A 19,120-nucleotide genomic window follows, 5' to 3' on the forward strand; every position below is an offset into this window, starting at 1 on the left:
AAAAGGAAGCTGCTTCCTCTCTCAGCATCTGTCTTACAATTTGTCTTCTAGACTCACTGAGATGGCTTAAGTCCAGCGGTGGTTCCCATGCGATGTCAGAGTTATGTCTGGTTTCATTTGTTATTTGATTGACCCTCACAGAAGTTAAGTCAGGTCCCTCACAAGTAGCAGTTGGATACACCGCCTGTACAGGTTGCACGGTGCCTATGACCATCTTGCCTGCTAACAGTAGGTCATGATCTGTAGGGTTCTGTACACTGACAATTATGTGGGGAGATGCATGTTGTCGCAGGGTTACAATCGTCTCACAGAACTCCAACCCCTCCACCCACTGTGGGTTAACGTCAGGCTCAAAAATTAACACTGTATTTTCTTTTGGTCGGTGTGACTGTACTCTGCATTCAATTTGTACTGATGTGTGTTTGGGCACATTAACATTTTCTTTTTTGGTTTTGACTAAATATCCGCATGACATTTCTGCATGAACTTGCTCAATGAAAGCTTGAACTTTTTCTCTTTCCACTGATTCATTGGTGATTGGCTGAGTTAATTCCTTGTTGTTCATCATTTGCTCAATCACGTTGTATCCGATGATAGGATGACGAAGCTCTCTGCCCTTCATTACCAACACAGGTATGACCAGTTCTTTTGTTTTCACTTCATTTGATGCTAACCCAAAAGTCACTTCCACCCACCCTGCATAAGGTATGTCCTGTCCGTTTGCTGCCACAAGGCAGAGTCCTTCAGGCGCATCAATTACCTCTGCAACATTTCTCAGTCTGATATTTGGTAAGTGCTCATTTTTCCACCGTTCATCCACTATACACACTTGAGATCCTGTATCCCATAATACATCAACAAGCTGGTCTTGGATGTAACACTGTACAAGACACTGCTTCCCTACTAAAGCAGTACACATAGACTCTTTTTCTTTTGGTTTCCCTTTTGACATGGCCGAATTTATAATAACATTGGAGGACTGATTGCATTGCTTCTTATTTTCTGTCCAGTGATTAGATTGACATGCTTTTGAGCGATACAGTGTTTGTTTACCAGTATCACAGTGTCTCCATATGCTTTGACGGGACCCTTCCATCGCACTGGTCACTGCCTGTCCCGCGGTCGTGACCCGTCCTCGTTTAAAGAACCATCCCTGTGTGTCATGGGCATCCGTGCTCGACAGCCAGCTGAGAAATGGTCGCTACCACCACACTTGTAACAGTGACTACAGTAGACATCCAATCCACTTTGTTGACATGCAAAACATTTCCTTACTCGAGTCGCAGGAGGGTGATAGCGTTGTGCTGGGAGCCACTGTGGTCGTGGAACTGTCTCTCTCCTCTGGTCGTAAGGCTGCCAGTAGTATTGAGGTGGGTATTGAGTCGGTGCAGGGTATTGAGTCTGTGGCGGGGATGCGCTATTTAGAGGGGGACACTGAGTGGACATGACCTGAGGTTGCTTGATTGACTCTTTAATTTGAGATACCTCCGCACTGAGGTCTTTCAACAGCGCCATGCCTGAACGCATTTCTCTCAACTCACTCAAGATCTGAAGTTCGTGATTATCTGGATTGTGCTGAGGTGGTGTTTTTCCCTTTTTCTCCATAGGGGTATCGCTGGATTGAACTATGTGTACTTTAGTGGTGCATGGCTGGATGAGTTTCTTTTTACTTTGGCGCTCAGCTTCGTGGGCGCAAGCCAGATTGACTTTATCAAAGAGTAGTTCGTCACTTACATCAGTTTGTGTCAAATAAGGTCGCAGATCACCTCTAACGCTGTCATTCTGTAGGCCCGTCAGGATGGTGTGGAGAAACATGCTCTGGACTAGCTTTGGGTCATACTTCAAACTGGATTCGGCCTCCTGTGATGCAAACAGAATCTTTTGTCTTAAATCAAGACAGCGAACAAGAAAGCTTTGCGGGGTCTCTTTGCTGCTCTGTACCTCTGAGGTGAGTTGTTTATACAGCTCAGTAGCACCCCTCTCTTGGAAATGAGCTCTGAGAATCCGTCTTAATGTGGGCAGTGTAAGATTTGTCTTACCCTCTAGGTAGCTACGAAGCTGCATGCCTGGCGCAATTGCTCGGATTACAGCATCAACAATTTCAAGCTCAGAGAAACCTCTGCTCCGTCCATGTTCAATTTGGTGAGCTAGACTTGAGAAGGAGAGTTTGTCTTTTTGCCCAGGTTCACCTATCTGGCCAGATATTTTAAACTCTCTGCTCCATGTTGACATAACTGGTCGTGTCGATGCTGAGGGCCAATTTAGGTTGGTAGTTTGTGGTTTTGAGCTTTGCTGTGTGTCATAGCTTAGCTGCGTGTTTGTGTGGTGTGAGACACTAACATCCTGCTGTGAGCTTGTAACAGTGTTATGTTTTTGTTCAATAAGTTTTTGCAAGGCTAACTGCAATGTATCAATTTCTTTTTGTAGCCTTTCTTGCTCTGTGACCTGCACTACTAAAGTCGCGTTCTGAACCACCTGTGCTGTCTGTTGCTCAGAGATATTTTCACCCCCCAGTTGAAGTTCACAAATTTTGTCTTTAACACACAAAAGTTCTGACATGCCCCCATCTTCCAGTTCTTCTAACCCCTCCCTTTCAAAATGTCTCACAAGTGTAGAAATGACATACGAGCGGCTTGTGTCGATATCATGTTCAATATGCAGAGAAACACACAATTTTACAAGGTTTTCTCTTGATAGTGAATACAATGCTCCTACAACTTGAAGTCTTAAATTCTCTAATTGATCCATGGTTCACTTGGGCTGTGGGTGTGTGCAGTGTGTGATGCAGAAAAGCAGTCTTAGCTGGTCGGAAAATGGCAATGTTCCGGGTATCAACGATCAACCTCAGATAGCACGCACGGTTCTTCCGGACTCAACGTGGACGCCAGACGTTCTCACTCTGTTCTCCTCAGCCGCAAGTCAGAATGAATGACACTGGAGGTAGACCATCATCTATGGACGCCGACCTTCACTGCATTTCATCCCAGCGGTGCCTCCAAAATGTAGTACCCTAACCGCCTGATTAGGGGAGAAAAAGAGTCAATAAAAGACACAGGACACGGAGCTGCTGCAATATCTTCTGAGTCTCTGTATTGTCTCACATTAATGCAAATATTTCTGCATTCTCATATCAGTGAAGAGTATAACAACATATCTCTTTTAGATAAAACAATATACAGAAAGAAAATATAGAATTAATCACAGATATAGCTTCTCAACAGATACTGTTTCCATAAGTTAAACAAATAATTTCAATAGAAACTTGAATCTCAATGCATGTTAATAATACGTACTGCATATTACATACAATATTCTCATGTGATACTCAACATTTAGACATATGTGCCGTCTACCATATCTTCAACTCTTTTAAACTTCTTAAATTACCTCAGGAATCATAGCATGTCAGCAAAACTAATTATCTCTTTACACACCATTAGCATAAACATATATTACACTTTCTCTTATGAACCAACAGATTCCTTTCCTTTAAGCATTGCCACCTGTAACTTAACTTGTTAAATTAGTTCTCAAAAACACCAATATGTTATTAATTCACTCTGCTTTCACATTTCTATGACCGCATAGTCTCTGCCATCAGTTTAGCATTCACTAGTTGTACATGTGATACAGACGCGGGAAACTTGAACCGAACTTTTAGACATAGATATATACACAATGAATACACTTCAAACAATGACACTTGCCATTTTTCACAGCCTTGACTTATATAAAGTGTATTTTCCCTACGATTTACTCATATCATACCTGATTAGGGGAGAAAAAGAGTCAATAAAAGACACAGGACACGGAGCTGCTGCAATATCTTCTGAGTCTCTGTATTGTCTCAGCAGCGCGCCCCTCCCCCAGCAGGTGAAAGTTCCAAGGCAAAAATAATCAAATGATCAATCATCCATACTAGGCCAGGAATACCAATCGCCATCATCCAAAATCATACACTATGCATTAATGACATTCAGTTTATTTATTTTTTTTTGATGACATATTGATGACACTAATTATTATTAGTTTTATCTATTTTTATAACCACCACACAGGCAGGGTTGGAACTGAAGTCTGCAGGAAGGTAGTTCTCCAGGCCCAGGTGGCAGACCCTTAATATAAAACTTTTTTTTTTTAACTGGTAAATCATATGAATGTATTCCAGATGTACAACGTCTGTTGTGTTTTCATTGTCTTGTGACCAAGCCGCGTCAGTTGGGTGTCCTCAGTGTCATTCACCAATCAAATCCTTTCCCTTGGCCTCATGGGATAGTTAAGTGTCACCTCAAAATCTCACAGTAGATTGCTTTTTGACTACTGCTTTATAAATACTCTGAATTTGGACATTTCATTTGTCTCACATACTGTTTTTCACATAATATATAGAAGGGAACTCTGATTTCAGATGTGACCAGAGTGTATGTTGCACAGCTTAAAAATGTTTATATACCGGTTAAGGTGTAGGAACTGTGTATGACAAGTTAAACATGGGTGTGACACTAAAGTTTTTGTATTTAATGTTTATTTATTTTTTTTGCTATGTGTAGTGTAGTGGAGTTCTGTAGCTATTTTAAATGGTGAGGAGCCAAGTCATTTGTGCTTTAAAAAAAATTAAAGTCATATGAGATCTTGTTTTTAAGTAATTTATTCATATAATGTGTTCATTCGTCTTTATCAATTTGCACTGCTTATCACAATGTTTTAAAACGAGCCACTAAAATTACTCCAGCGTGTCAATGGATAAGATAATTTTCAAATATTTTATGAATTCTCTTGCTACTAACTAGTTTCTACGTAATACGGTGAAGCATTTTGAACTGTATCTGACAAATTAAAACTAATATATAACAACATTTGGCTGAAATTAAGACAAATTGCTATCATGCTTGTTCCGTTTTCATTCCAGGTTTTACTGAAGCTCTCGCTGGCTATGCTTAAATTAAACAGATAACGGGTTTAATGAGAATGGTAGGTGTTATTTCTCCTTCTCATAACAGAGTTGGTTCTTTCAAAACTCGAAGACAGCCCGCTTTAACCCTCACGAGCGTTTCAAGTCATTTCGACCTCAGAACGCGCCCACGATGTCCTCAAAACTATATTTTGTATTTAATTAATTTTTTTGTAGTATTATTATTATTATTTTATTTATATTTTAATATGATATTATATTTTGTCTGCTCGTGTTTATCAGAAAAGTTTATTTAAATTACCCTGTGTCATCTGAAAAGCATATGGGGGACTTATATAAGTCATGAATTGGGGAGTGTATTGAATCATAAACACTGAAACAGGGCTGTTCTTAGCTGATGCGGGTCCGGTGTGAGGTAGGGAGCGGGGCCCTCTCAGTCTGTTTGCCACAGGAGCCCCTCAAGTGCGGGGCCCTGTGCAGCTGCACTATTTTGCACCCCCTAAGGACGGCCATGGAAGAGCACCAGACGGGATCCAGTGCTAGTCTGTGTTTTCAGGAGAAATGCATGAATAAGAGCTTTGAAATGGAGGAGTGTTGCTCTAGATGAAAAGGTAATGTTTTCTAAATAGTGGCTTTGTTACTTTTTTTTTCTTTTCTTCTGAGATCCATGATTTTCTCTTGCTTAGATTTCTACTCCAAGGAAGAATCTTTAGATACTTGGCCCTGAGGACCTCAAATTATAATCTTTGTTTATTATTTTGAGATTGACAAAGCAGCCTGAGCTTTTGTGTTAATGCCTACATGGTTGTGCTTTCATCTGTGAATAAATATTGCAGGTGAAATTGTGTTTTTTAAATACTTTGTCACCTAATAGTAAGTTGTTAAAAAAAAAAAGTGTGTATGCGCACGCATTCCAAAGTATCCTAACTGAAAAAGTGAAACCTGTTGAACACTAGTGAGTCAGAGTTTCTTATTTTAAAAGCTCAGACTAACATACAGCATATTTTGGGGACAAAGTTATACCTAGATTTGATAAAATGAAGAAGAAAAAAAAAACAAATTAGGTGTGTCCACATTTGTAAAAATGGGATAAAACTGAAACAATGCAAGGGTTTCAGTTAGGATTACATTATAGCCACAGTATCCATGAAAACAATAGAAGTTTATTGAATAGACCATTATATGTCGCTAAGTAAATGTATAGGTCTGTGAATCCGGTTTTGCCTGTATTGTCCGGAGCACACTACTGTCCCCACATAGAAAACTCACCAAACAATTTGAAAATGGGGAGAGGTTTGGTTGAGCAGATAGACAATGCTGGCTCAGTATAAAACCAACAGAAGTCAATGGAAATTCCCCACCACAGTAGGAAAAAAAAAATGTATGTTTGTATTGCATTCTGAGATATATTGTTGCATTTTTGTGTTATATTGGTTTTGAAGAAGGAAGCAAAAGAATATCAGGCCTGTTCCAAAGTAACACAACAGGATCTGATACTTTTATGGTTTGTAACTGCATTACAAAAGTTTGTAATTGCAAAAGCCCAAGAATGGCTTTTATGTTTCAGGCTTGCACTATATGGCCTTGTTGAACTGATTTAAAACTTTTAGATGGATGATATCTGTATAATACTAGAGAGTATGTACAGAATAGTACTATAATGTGCGCACCATAGGTCTGAGCATTAGTTAAAATCATTTTGGCCATTACATTATATATGAGCATGTTGATGTCGTATAATTCTGGTGGTTGTTTTAGACGGTCTTGTTAGTCACAAATTAATTTGTAAATTAGTAGTACCTGTGTAAAATAAAGTAAATCTCAATGAAAACACAATATCTGAATTGTTCTGCAGTTGTAAACTCCTACTGTGGTTCATTCATTCTTTATGTTACTCTAATCCTGTTTAAGGAATTGATACAACAAAAGTATGGAGCTTCCAGCATCGCTTTTCACTACCCCAAGCTTGTGGTGATTTGGTTCCCTGATTTTCAGCTTGACTCTCTAACAATTCTGCTATTGTTGTAACATCCAAATCTTCCCATAATGCTAAGCTTATGTGTTCACCTGTGTAAACATGCCAAAGCCCTGCTGCAGGGAGGCATGAGGACTGCAGATGTGGCCAGAACAAGGTCCATAATAGAAGATGCTTAACAGAGAGCTGCAGGGAGACAAGAAAGGACAGTCGATCGTCCTTGCAGTGCCAAACCAGGTCTAACCATGTGTCTCCCCACACACGTCCCAGAACTTGCAAGTGTGTTGATGGAAGAGTGAGGAAACGCCTCACAGCGAGAACTGGCAGATCTGGTTTGGTCCATGAGGATGAGATGCACCGTAGTACTGAAAGTGACCACAAGGTACTTACTGCGACCTTTGTCCAGGAATGCATTATTCAATTTCTGTTCATCAAATGCCTGTGAAATATGTTCTGATTGTGTTAGTTGTTTAAAAACATTTGCACAATAAATTTGCTGGAAATAAAAGCAGTTCAGAGCGTGAGGATGTTTCTTTTTTTTTTTTTTTGCTTAGTTCAGAACAAAGAGGCTTTGCACAAATGTTAGACATAGAAATCCAATACTTTTATTATACATTCATACATCTATATTTTACAGTAAGCTTAATGCATTTCTTTTATTTATTAATTGTATTTTTTTAAAGCCCAATCCCAAAACAAGTCCTGAAGATGTATAGCTCACGCAACGAGTTGCATTTTTTTTTTTCTTGATGTGTGTGAAAAGCATTTATAAAGCTCACATGCGCGCACACACTCTTCTGTCACAAAAACATTCTCACAAGTTTTCTCGCTCAAAAGGGGAAAAAGGGACACATGTTGCCCTTCATTTGTACCTTAGTAGAGCTGGACTGAATGAAAAGAAATTCAGACACCATTGAGAAAGGCACCTTGAGTACACAGTGTATACACAGACAAAAAGAAAAGAAAAGAAAGACAATAGTATAACCTTTTTACGTAGCTTCTAGAACAACGACAAAACTGTAAACCTTCACTTGCAAAAAGAGAGAAAGAGAAAAAAAAAACTTTTCTATACAAATACATCTGAAGCAAAACATCTCCTTGGTAATAGCAGTACCTTTTCTTTTATTATTATTATTGTTATCATTATTACTTTTGAATGCATATGTTACCATGTAATTCCAGATCGGCTCTGCCAGCAGAGAGCAATCTTGATGTAAAGTAATTACATTGACACAATATTTATGCAGTTGCCTAGATGGTGAAAGTTTATCAGTTGCGACCCACCTCATGCATGTTTTCCATTTGAGAGAGCAGCCATTTTTCTCAAAAGTACACGTCAAAAACCAAGAAAGATGTTCAATGCTATAGTCACAGTCAGGAGTTCCTCGTACAAGAGGTCATTCCAACATAGTGTAACCTTTACATTTACATATAAAAATCTATAGAGACACAATTCTTTGCTTTGCGAGAAATGTGATTTGATTTAAAATATTCCAACCGCAATCAAAAATCAACCTTCAGAAAAGTTTTTTTTGTTTGTTTGTTTGTTTGTTTTTGTTAGAAAATACTGTATTTTTCAAAAACTGGATTTAAATGTTTTACATTCCATCCTTCTTCCAACAAAATAAAGCTTTCATATATATATATATATATGTATATATACACACATGTATATATAATTCAAAACGTAAAAACACTTCCAACATTAATATATATATATATATATATGTAAATATAAACAATAAAGTGACTACAAGAGACCATATTGTGGTTCTATATTCAAATGTAGAGGAAACCCGTTTAGACTGGCAGTCCTTGCCAGTTTTTTTTTTTTTTTTTTTTGTCCGAATAACACAGTGTGGCACACAAATTTTGAATGATTGTACAAGTCAGGTTGTATAATGCCATGGTCAGGTCTGCCACTAAGTGCCTGCTCAGCATGCCTTCATTAAGTCGGTTGGCAGGTCTGTCGAGGACATGCGATACTGGATCTTGGTGTTGGTGACTGCGCCGTGCTTTTGCCGCAGGTGTAACCGCAGCTGACTCTTGTGGCGAAAATGCAAGTTGCATTTCTCACACTGAAAAGCAAATGGGAGAACAGTATTAAGTTAGGGTGAGAATGAACGCTTTTGCACTTTATTGATATAGTTGGCGTCGCACTATATATGCTTACATGATAGGGCTTTTCTCCCGTGTGTATTCGCAGGTGACTTTTCAGTGTCTGCAAATGGCGGAAACGAGTGCCACAGATCTCGCATGGATATGGCTTCTCTCCGGTATGAATCAGAACGTGAGCTCGAAGGTGAGCAACCTGTGCAAAGAGATCATGTTGGTCTTGCAAATATCTTTTATATATATATATATATATATATATATATATATATATATATATATATATATATATATATATATATATTTTTTTTTTTTTTTTTGTCCAATTGACTGGAACCCAAAGCACTAACCTGCACAAATCTAGCGCCGCAGGTCTCACACTTGTATGGCTTTTCTCCTGAGTGAATTCGTGTGTGGGTTTTGAGGTTAGCTGGTCTGTTGAACTGAGCCCCGCAGATATTGCATCTATACGGTTTCTCTCCTGCAGCACGAATGAAAGGAGGTTAAGCAAAACATTGCAAGTTGCAGCCAAAGCGACATTTGTAGCAGCGGCGGTTTATTTTTTACCGGTGTGAACTGTTTTGTGACTGGCAAGGTTTCCCTTGTAGCGGAATGCTGCTTGGCAACGGTCACATTTGTATGGCTTGTCGCTGTGGACCTGAAGCATGTGGCGTTTCAAGGCTTCCTCCTCTGCAAACTTGGAGTCGCATTCATTACAAAAGTATGTTCCATTTTCTGTGAGGCAAAGGAGAAATGGTTTTAGGTTGGTTTTGGAAGACGCGAACAGGTTTTTAGGAATCTATTTAGAAGTGTCTCTCACCACAGCTGGAATCAGAGTACTCGGAGTGCATCTCAGACATTTCCTCGGCCAGACGTGAGGTGCATGTGTTGGGACAGACGTCAGAGTGCTGTGGAGACTGGGAGCCACAGGACGAGCATTTCAAATGGCTCATACAGAGCGAAGAGTGGCTGCCACTTTTCCTCTGCGATCCCTCTAGAGTTCTGCTGAGGAAAACAGCACATTTTAGGTCTGCATGGGAATTCACTCCAATTTTTATAGGATATTGAATGTATTTCACACATTTCTGCTAAGAGGTAAATCCTCTGTGTGCTCTAAGAGGATTGGAATGGATGAAGAAAAATTCAATCTGGGTTTGTGGAGGTGGAGGGTGAAAAACCGTTCCACAAAATACTCACAAACCCGCAGTTCTGAACTTAATTGCATTGGGAAACACGATCTTCTAATCGGTTACTGTACACAGAGGATGACACCTTTTTGGTTGTTTAAGAGAGTCAGATTTCCTTTGGAAAAACTCACCTGTTGATGATGTTGTTGAGGCGACTGGCCTGAGGCACTGTGAAGTCCTCGCCTTGCTCGCTGACCTTCGTCGTCGCCTTCGAGTCGGGATGTTCAGAATCAACATGGTGAAGAAAAGCAGACAAGCCCGGCCTCTGCGGGGAGTGCATTCCAGGGTCATGAGGACTGGTCTCCTCCTCCTTGGAACTCTGATTGAGAACAATGAATTTGTATTTCTTCCAGTTACGAGCTTTAGGGTCTGGAGTACCTTGAGAGGTTGGGGGTTGCGAGACATGCGCAAGGGCAGCGTTTTTGCTGCTGCTCGATTCCGTTGGGGAATTGGGCTGGCAGTCTGATTTAAGGGGGCTCTGAGGGCTGCTCATCAAGGTCTTGCGTCCATTAGAGGACATGCCCATGGAGTAGTGTTGGTGGCTCAAATGTTCCTCTGCCAGGGAACTTTGCTCTTTCCCGGTCTCCCTCTGCTGCTCCTGGGCCACACTGATGAAGCCGTGCTTTCTGGAGCTCATCCCAATCGAATGGACCCCTCCCTCCAAGGTCTCCCGCTTCATTTCCTCATCTCTTCCCAGCTCTCTCGAAGAGTGTGAGCTGGCATGGCAAGCGGTTGAGATCCCACCGGTGGTGCTGCGGGTGAAGTCGGCCAGGATGGGGTTGTTGCCATCAGCCGGCGAGCAGTGTTTGTGATGGATGATGGCTCCCTTTGAGAAGTCTGAGAAAGTGTTTTTGGGGTCTGTCAGCTTGCAAAGGGGAAAGGGAAAACCTTGCATGGGAAACTGACTGTAAAGGTACGAGCTGTTAGGAGCGCTGACCCCGTTAAACATGCAGACACCATAGGGTCTCCCATCTCTGAAAGTAGCTGACCGTCCAGGAACGTTTTCCATCACCTCATGGGGTCTGTAGCTGTGAACGTCTTGAGGTAAAAGCAGGGGGCTGACAAGAAAGTCCTCTCTGGAAAGTTTCATGGAGGAATCACTGAATGGAGATACGGAGCAAATTAAAGAACATCTGCTTTCTATCATTCAAGTCTGGCATAATATCTAATTAATGTTGTATAATTGAGACCTAATGTGCCATTTATGAACAAAGGAAAACAATACCTGGACTTTATGAATCTGTGGCAGGTGTCAACAACGTGGTCCATCTGTAAATAGATGGCTGTGTTCATGATGGCCATGATGAGGCTCTCCTTCAGTGCGAGACGTGAAGTGTACATGAACTCCAGGAGGATTGCAAAACCCTCTGGGTCGACCTTAGGGTCCAGACTGATGGCGTTCAGGTTACATTTGTGTGAATCAGTAAAGATTGAGTAGAAGAGCCCACTGTGGAGAAATTATGATTTAAGTAAACTTCAGGGTTCTCAAATTAACATATTTCCACTACAAGAAAGCATGTAACAAATCCAAATAGTCTTAAATTGCACCTGCATGCCATAAGGACCGTTTTGTGTGCTCGAAACTGTTGCCTGTTGACCAGAATCGTGACATCTGTAAGGATATCTCTGCTACGCATTCGGTTCAGGTTGAGCAGAACATCACTTGCATGACGCGTGAATTGGATGCAGCTGTCGGCTGCACAAGTCATTTTTTCGAGATCTGTTAGGAAACAAAGTGAACCGTGAGTTATGTAATCGGTGCTCACTTATCAATATGCGCTAAAATGAGAAAAGTTGGGTGTTATTCTTACATCACAAAAATCTTTGAAACTCATATTAGCTGTTTAAAAACTTCAGAAACAGGGAATGCTGTTATTCTTTGCTTTTTTAGGGAGGCATGTCAAAACATCTGTTAAGAATATACTTTTTAACCCTGTTATGCATCAAAAATTTGTCAATGTGTACCTCCTCTGCCTTTCCTTTGACAAAGGAACACAAAAGGAGACGTTATGGAGAATGACAGCCTCAGTCGCCATTCACTTTCATTGCAACTTTATTATTATTATTATTATTTTGCATGCAATATAAGTGAATGGTGACTGAGGCTGTCATTCTGCCTGACATCTCCTTTTATGTTCCACTGAAGAAAGAAAATCATTAGGGTTTGGAACAACACGAGGGTGAGTAAATGATGACAGACTTATCATTTATGGGTGAACTATCCCTTTAATCTGAAAATCAATTACACGTTTAGTTCTCTAAACTGCCGCCAAATTTCCCGCTCTCTCCGGTAGGTGGCGACAAACGATGCAAATATTTAGTCAGAGAACTGACGTCCGTCCACGTGTAGTTCTGTCAGGTATGAGAATCATTTTGCTTCCTACCTAAAATAATCTTTTATCTGACAGCATTATCCTTCAAGTTCACAGTTATAAAGAACTTTAGGCACTTGGCGAGGTTAGTCACAGAAAAAGGTATATTTATCTTAATATGTACCAAGTTCACTGAAATGTGTGTGCGTGTGTACACACACAGTTCTTGCCTTCTGAAGAAAATTGCTTCTTTCTCTGAGATTTTAAAGACTTTATGTGGGGAGAATGAACTAGAATGAGTCATGGGAAAATGTAGTTAGGCTGTTTATTGCAGTGCTGTGGACCGATACACTTCACTATTGAGGAATGAGTGTAATAACAGACAAAGTGGAATAGTCAACAAACACAACCCAAGAATTGTTAATACGGTAGAAGCGTCTGTTTATTTATTTATTTTTATAGATTCATTTTGTGAAAACACATTCTCTGCTTTCCTAAGTTCAGATAGCCTACTGAATGATTCACCTCAGACGGTTTTCCCAGTCACATCTGGCGCCTTGACACATAAAGTTTCACTGGACGCCTTTAAATAGTTAGGCGAACATTTCTCACATGTTGAACATTCAGTATTCGCGATTCTGTTTCCATTTGAGCCTACATAACATTAATATCCCCGACCGCGAGCTGTCATGCTGCCAAAGCAGCTTAATCAGCCCCTCAGCCTTTTGTAACGCACTTGTGTGAGGACGCAAACACGCAAATGACCAGGAAAGGGATCGGGATTTTAATCACTGGACTAACAAATAAAAATCACTCTCTCTCTCTCTTTCTCACACACACACACACACACACACACACACATAGTGTGAGAGAAACCACCATAACACCTGAATAAACCAGCTCTTCTGAAAATGTTTTCAACTGACCCAAATAACTTTTGTAGCCACTCTGGTTTCATGTTCTGAACAGTTTTATTTCGGCAATTCTTTAGGAAATCTCAAGTTTTGCGTCCACGAGATGTCACCCAGAGACCGTTTTGACCTTCAGCAACCCATAACGAGACCGACAACACCTGCAACTCGCGTATTAAGTCACATTTGGCAATTTCCCCGGCGTTTAGCATCTTAAATCACTATGACTGTATAAACAACGTCAACTTCTCACGAACACAGAAAAGTGTCATATGGGACTGCACACGCGCTTTCTGTTGAGCTCTTATTTGTCTCGCATTCTTGCTCTCGGTTTCCATCTTATTATTAAGCGTTCAATTGTATTTAATACTTTAATCCCATGTGACTGAACGCCATTAAATGTGTTCACTCCAGGACTAGAGCCCGATCCACAACACGCAAACAGCGGACGGAGAATTATGAGCCACTCGCTCAATGCCAAGCAGCACTATATTCTCTTCTTTTCTTTTTTATGTCTGTTTAACCATACGCATATACACTTCTTTCTAATATGACGCACTCCTGACGGGAGCATTACAACTTATTTTAAAACGAAACGATAAACCAAATACAAACAACCAAACATACATTTAAAATAAAACACCTAGACTACAGAGAAACGTGTGCAGGTCTGCTGCGCTCGTGCCGTTACAACTGACAACAACCGTATAACGATACAAACTTTTCTGTTGCATCTCTACTGCCAACACTGCCAGATTTAGCTGAAGCACTATGAAATGTAACACTTCACGCACTGATCAAATAAATAATAATAATAATGACAACATCAGCGATGACATTAATGGGTTTCTGATGCGTGACTGAAAAAAATAAAAAAACAACATATGGCAAACACACGCTCAACAACTGTACAACCAAATCAGAAACAATCTCTAAGCATAGGATGTGATTAATACCTGCATATACCCTGAAAACACAATGTACATAGCTTCTGGCACAGGACAACACAACCAAAACGTGAAGAGAAACAACGAGCGCGAGTGAAAACACCGATTTCTGAGCGAACTCCGGAGTTTAACACATGCACTGAGAGAAAAAGAGTGAAATCGCCAACTGCCTCAGTTAACGCTTCTGTCTTTGTATCTGATCATACACTGCACAACCCCTGGTTCATAATCCTATTCCCCATGTGCCATTTAGTCAACTTTGAAAGCTGTCTTGTTCGGGGGGAAACTATTTTTTCTATCCCTCTGCTACATGCGCATTCTATTTACAAGCCAACGATCCCGCAGCGAGGACTGACAGAGCAGTGTGGATCATGCAGGACGACCCAAACTCTCACAAGTATTTTCTCTAGAAGAAGAAAAAAAAAACTATTCTCAATAGACAGCCCCACTACATAAACAGTCTACTGTAAAAACACTCCGCAAAAACACCTAAAAATGAGCCGAGATAAACATTTAACCATAAAATCCAGTAAACAGCCTTAATGAACGTGTGAGTTATGGCAACAGCTCGCCAGAGTAAAATAATGTAAAAAAAATCACCTGGTAGTGCTTTCCTAGAAACTTCTTGCATCACCACTTCTAAGAACCCCAGTTCTAAGAATCAGAAGAGCTCAATTCTCGGAATTTGAGCTGGCGACCATACCATTTATAAAGGACAGGGGAGTGAGATATTTTGCCCTAACTTTGTATTTCTTCGCTTATTGAATTTTTTTTTATTTCACACTATTGTAATTTAATAATTAAGTACTGTGTTATTGAATTCGATTTTTAAGATGTAAATTAAAGTATCCAATTAGCGTTATGATCGAGAAAAATAGTTGCATTCAGTGTTTAGTTCCTCCTTTCACATGGACGCGTCCAGACCGAGACGGTCACGTGGCCAGAGAAAGTGGCTTACGTACGTTGTCTCTTTAGCCCAGCCTCAAAATACTCAGAACTAATTTGCTATTCCATGACATAAGCAAAGTGTCCATTCGTTGCCTTTCCCTGTTTTAAACCCACGGCCATAACTTAGTCTATACAGAACATATCTGGAGCGCTTATTCACACGGACACAGTTGGTCTATTTATTGTTTTAGGTTTTTTTTCTCCTTTCTTTTTTCCAGTGAATTTTTTCTCCTAATGTTATCTCTTCAGTGCCGTGGACCTGCTGGCCAGTGTGCTTATGGGTTTGTTTGACCGGGATTATATATACATATACACGAATAGATTGTGGTTGAACCCTGGCATTATTTCACATCTGGAATGTGTTAATTTATTCGATTATTTTTACTTTGATTCTAACTGCTTTGTTCTCGTCGTGGTTTGTCTGTCACATGTTGTGTATAACCGGTAGTAGGCAACTGACGAACTGCCATTTGTAACGGTTTTCTGGCAAATAACATGTCGACAAATGTGTTTAGAAATCGATTTATTTAATTTTGCTTGAGAGAGGAGTATTGATGAATATCAATTGACCTGTTAAGGCGCTGTTAAAAGACTTCGTCTCGGAATTGTGCAGTATTAATGGTTTAATTGTCAGAAGGCAGCTGAGTTGTAAGTAGAACCTCTCAGCGTCTGTGCGCTTAGTCTTGTTAAAGATGCAGTGACAGGCAGTTACTGACTGACGAATTAATCTCATTCTTACGCACATGTCCGCATTACTGAGCCATATTTATAGAGCCGCACGTTCTGTACGTATTTACTGATGTCACATTCTCTGCTGCTGAAGTATCCGTTAAAGACATCAGCACACAAAAACTGCAGTTCGTACAAAACACTTGTTGTTTAGGCCCACGAATATAGTGTTATTATTGCTTAATGAGACGTGGTGCGTCTAATTTATTTTTCACGTGTTAAACTGTTATTACGTTGCTTTCGGAGCAAAGGCTACATATTTAATAAGTTGTTCTTTAAAAGTGTCGAAACTTCTATAAACTGTCACTTGGGCGGCAACTGTAATTAATCTGCAAAATGTCAGCATTCACCCTCAGGCCTCCGTTTAGTAGCCTGTAGGTCACACATATTAATTTATGAATTTATTTTAATAGATATTTTATACCTTCTTGTTCAGACAATGCTGCGCAAAATAAATAAATAAATAAAAATTAAAAGTAACATAAATTCTGCATATTCTGGCATTGTCTCCAAAGTTTCACTCGTCTTTTTTAAGTTATTTATTTTTAAAAGTAACATAAATGCTGCATATTCTGGCATAGTCTCCAAAGTTTCACTCGTCTTTTTTTAAGTTATTTATTTTTTTATTGATGGCTAAATGGACATCTATTGTCGTTTATTCTGCCATCTGGTGAGGCTGTGTTTTTGAGAAGCATCTGTAAGAAAGCTAAAGGAGGAGACGACGTGTCTGCATACTCTCTTCCTCTTCCAAGCGTACATGCCTCTCACTTTTCCCCGCATCTCTTAAAGTAGGCCTACTGAACGCGTACATTCTGGTCCAAACTCATGTAAAGCGTCCTGTAAAATCTCGCAAAATCAGCGACTCGTAAAATCTCTGTATAGCCTGTTTAAAAGTTTAGGAGGGTGTCTTGAGTTTTCACATTCAGGGACAGCAGTAGTTCCTGCAGCGTCCCTTGAGACACAATATCACCTCATTAGACTTCCTGATAAAAAGGTAGGCTAGTTAATCTGACCCATCGGATGTAATGGATATACAGCGGTCAACGTGAATTATGTAATATACGGCAGTTTTTTTAAAGTTGTGTTAACACTGTATATAACAACACGTTTTTGTTTTTTGCTCACATTTTACCATTAGCTTTTATTTTAGCAGATATGTCGTCTCTGATGTTTAATCACACGTTCTTGCTTTCTGGTTATTTATTTTTTATGGTAAAGTGCTGAGTAATTCTGTTGAACAACATTAACTCAATATGTGAATATTCCCTGGGGCAGTTAAAATCTGAAATTGTTATTGCTACAGCAATTCATTACATTAGTACATACAGTATATATGTAAAATGGACTCTGGAATGCTAGGAACTTCTCCGCTGGGTTGTTAATTTAGGCTGGCTTGTAGTTTTGGAATTTGTTTTGCTCGGGACATTTTTACGTCTCAGCCCTGTTTGCAGCAGCACAGGGAGTAGATTTTGAGATAATGTTCTTTCATGGTGTGTCAGCATGAGTTTACATTAGAGTCATGATGAAGAGTGCTTGTAAAATTAGGACTGTGGGAAAAACTATTAAAACTTTGTAGAAGTTGTTGTTGTTGTTGTTGTTTTTAAAGCTTTTTCCTGCAACACGCTGATTTTGCTTTTGTATAAAAGATGTTTATAATAGCCATATGGTATTGTTATTTGCTCTTTGTATTGTATCCTACATCTTTTTGTTGTTGTTTGTTTGTTTTTTAACTGTGCTCCATGGAATTCCTGTAGATCCATATTGACAACAAGAATAAAATAGTTTTTACTGAATATTGATGTCAAGTCTTTGATTTGTTTACTCTGAAGCTAAGCTCCTATGTGCTGTATACAGACATAGGCGTACATGTGGGCATCTTATCTATTAAGACGTGAATACATAATCAGAAAATATCAGCTGAATATTCATAGTAGAGGGAGTAAGATCTCACTTTTTTTTTTTTTTTTCAAATTTTGAATGTGTCATAATCACTTTTACTTCTGTTCTGTAAAGCTAACTGTTTTAAGTTTGAGCAGTCAACAGATTTTCAGGATATTTGTATGTTTTTATTTATTTATTTATTTATTTCTACCTAATAGTAGTTTCTTTTTAGTTCTTCAAGGAAAACATTAGGAGGAAATCCAACAAGTAAATATTAATATTTGTGGGAAATGCAACAAGTAGCAGTTTTGTAGTGCATGATAAAATATGTGTAAAGGTGGATTGGTAGTTAAAATCAAGCCACTTGGCAAAATCACTAACTGGAACTTTTTAATCTTCATGACTTTATTGACTTCAGATTTATTCAGCCGGGTCTGAAGCGTGGACTGCTGAGTGACTCGCTTTCTGACTTGCTCACCTGGGTAGCTTGGTTTGTGGCTCCAGCTGGGGGGAGCTGGTCCGTCCTCCCTTGAGCCGTTTATACCCTGACAAAGAAGGAGCATCTGTTGGGCTGGAAAAAAAAGAAGAATTTTAGTGCACGTTTCCCTCCCCCTAACAGATCTAGTGCTTTTGCCTGGATTTAGTCTTGATATCCTTCTGATTAATTTGTTGTCATAAATGACAGATTTAGGCTTAAAATGAAGCATGAAGACCAAAAGACACATTATTCATGAAGTACCGGACCTTAATTTGTTATTAGTTTTACTGATACACTGACTTTGTCTGTTTATGACCTAATTTCTGTTATTGTTATTTAGATGTTTTTTAGACCCTGCACATCCACGTGTGCCATTTACCTGTCAACAAAAAATGACACTATACTTAAAAATGCATACATCAGTGCATCAGGGCAGAAAATATGTGCGTATATTTAATAAACATTTCTTGACAGAAAAGTAATATTTGACAACTCTACTCTTAAAGGGGATTTCTTTTTCTGCTTGTGTGAAAAGGCTTTGCTATTTTTATGAATAAATCAGAATGTAAATAACCTGAAGTGAAGAAGATCAGGTTTGCATTGCCATTTTTCCTACTGTGCGTCTCTGACTCAGTCTTTATGGGTTTCATTAGAGTCTTGCGTTCTGCTTTTGCATAGTGCTAATGCAAACATTTGATGTAATTATATGTGTGGGGATTTTTTGTAAA

General features: G+C 39.5%; 1 protein-coding gene across 3 annotated transcripts; it reads right to left on the bottom strand.

The window, feature by feature from the left end:
• Window positions 1–7,469: 7,469 nt before the first annotated feature.
• LOC128015565 (B-cell lymphoma 6 protein homolog) lies at window positions 7,470–15,006 on the bottom strand. 3 transcript variants are annotated; one of them, XM_052599482.1, is made up of 9 exons: window positions 14,957–15,006; window positions 11,735–11,906; window positions 11,412–11,633; window positions 10,318–11,286; window positions 9,820–10,001; window positions 9,567–9,734; window positions 9,350–9,480; window positions 9,061–9,198; window positions 7,470–8,965 (listed from the first exon to the last, which is right to left on the bottom strand). In XM_052599482.1, the coding sequence occupies exons 1-9, from the start codon at window positions 14,985–14,987 to the stop codon at window positions 8,822–8,824; spliced, it is 2,157 nt and encodes a 718-aa protein (XP_052455442.1). In that variant the 5' UTR covers window positions 14,988–15,006; the 3' UTR covers window positions 7,470–8,821. The 3 variants fall into 3 exon arrangements, with proteins under 3 accessions (XP_052455442.1, XP_052455441.1, XP_052455443.1); XM_052599481.1 differs by having other exon boundaries at window positions 9,820–10,004; XM_052599483.1 differs by lacking the exon at window positions 14,957–15,006 and adding an exon at window positions 13,024–14,928 and having other exon boundaries at window positions 9,820–10,004.
• Window positions 15,007–19,120: the final 4,114 nt, after the last annotated feature.

The sequence above is a fragment of the Carassius gibelio genome, chromosome A6, assembly GCF_023724105.1.
Source record: "Carassius gibelio isolate Cgi1373 ecotype wild population from Czech Republic chromosome A6, carGib1.2-hapl.c, whole genome shotgun sequence".
Classification (NCBI taxonomy): Eukaryota; Metazoa; Chordata; class Actinopteri; order Cypriniformes; family Cyprinidae; genus Carassius; species Carassius gibelio.

Bases quoted from the DNA above. Each gene is read 5' to 3' on its own strand.
- LOC128015565 (XM_052599481.1), bottom strand. From the start codon at position 14,987: ATGCAAGAAGTTTCTAGGAAAGCACTACCAG. The intron at 11,634-11,734 runs GTGCAATTTAAG...ATTTCTCCACAG, and splicing joins ACGGTCCTTATGGCATGCAG to TGGGCTCTTCTACTCAATCT. The intron at 10,005-10,317 runs GTGAGTTTTTCC...TGTTTTCCTCAG, and splicing joins CTCAACAACATCATCAACAG to CAGAACTCTAGAGGGATCGC.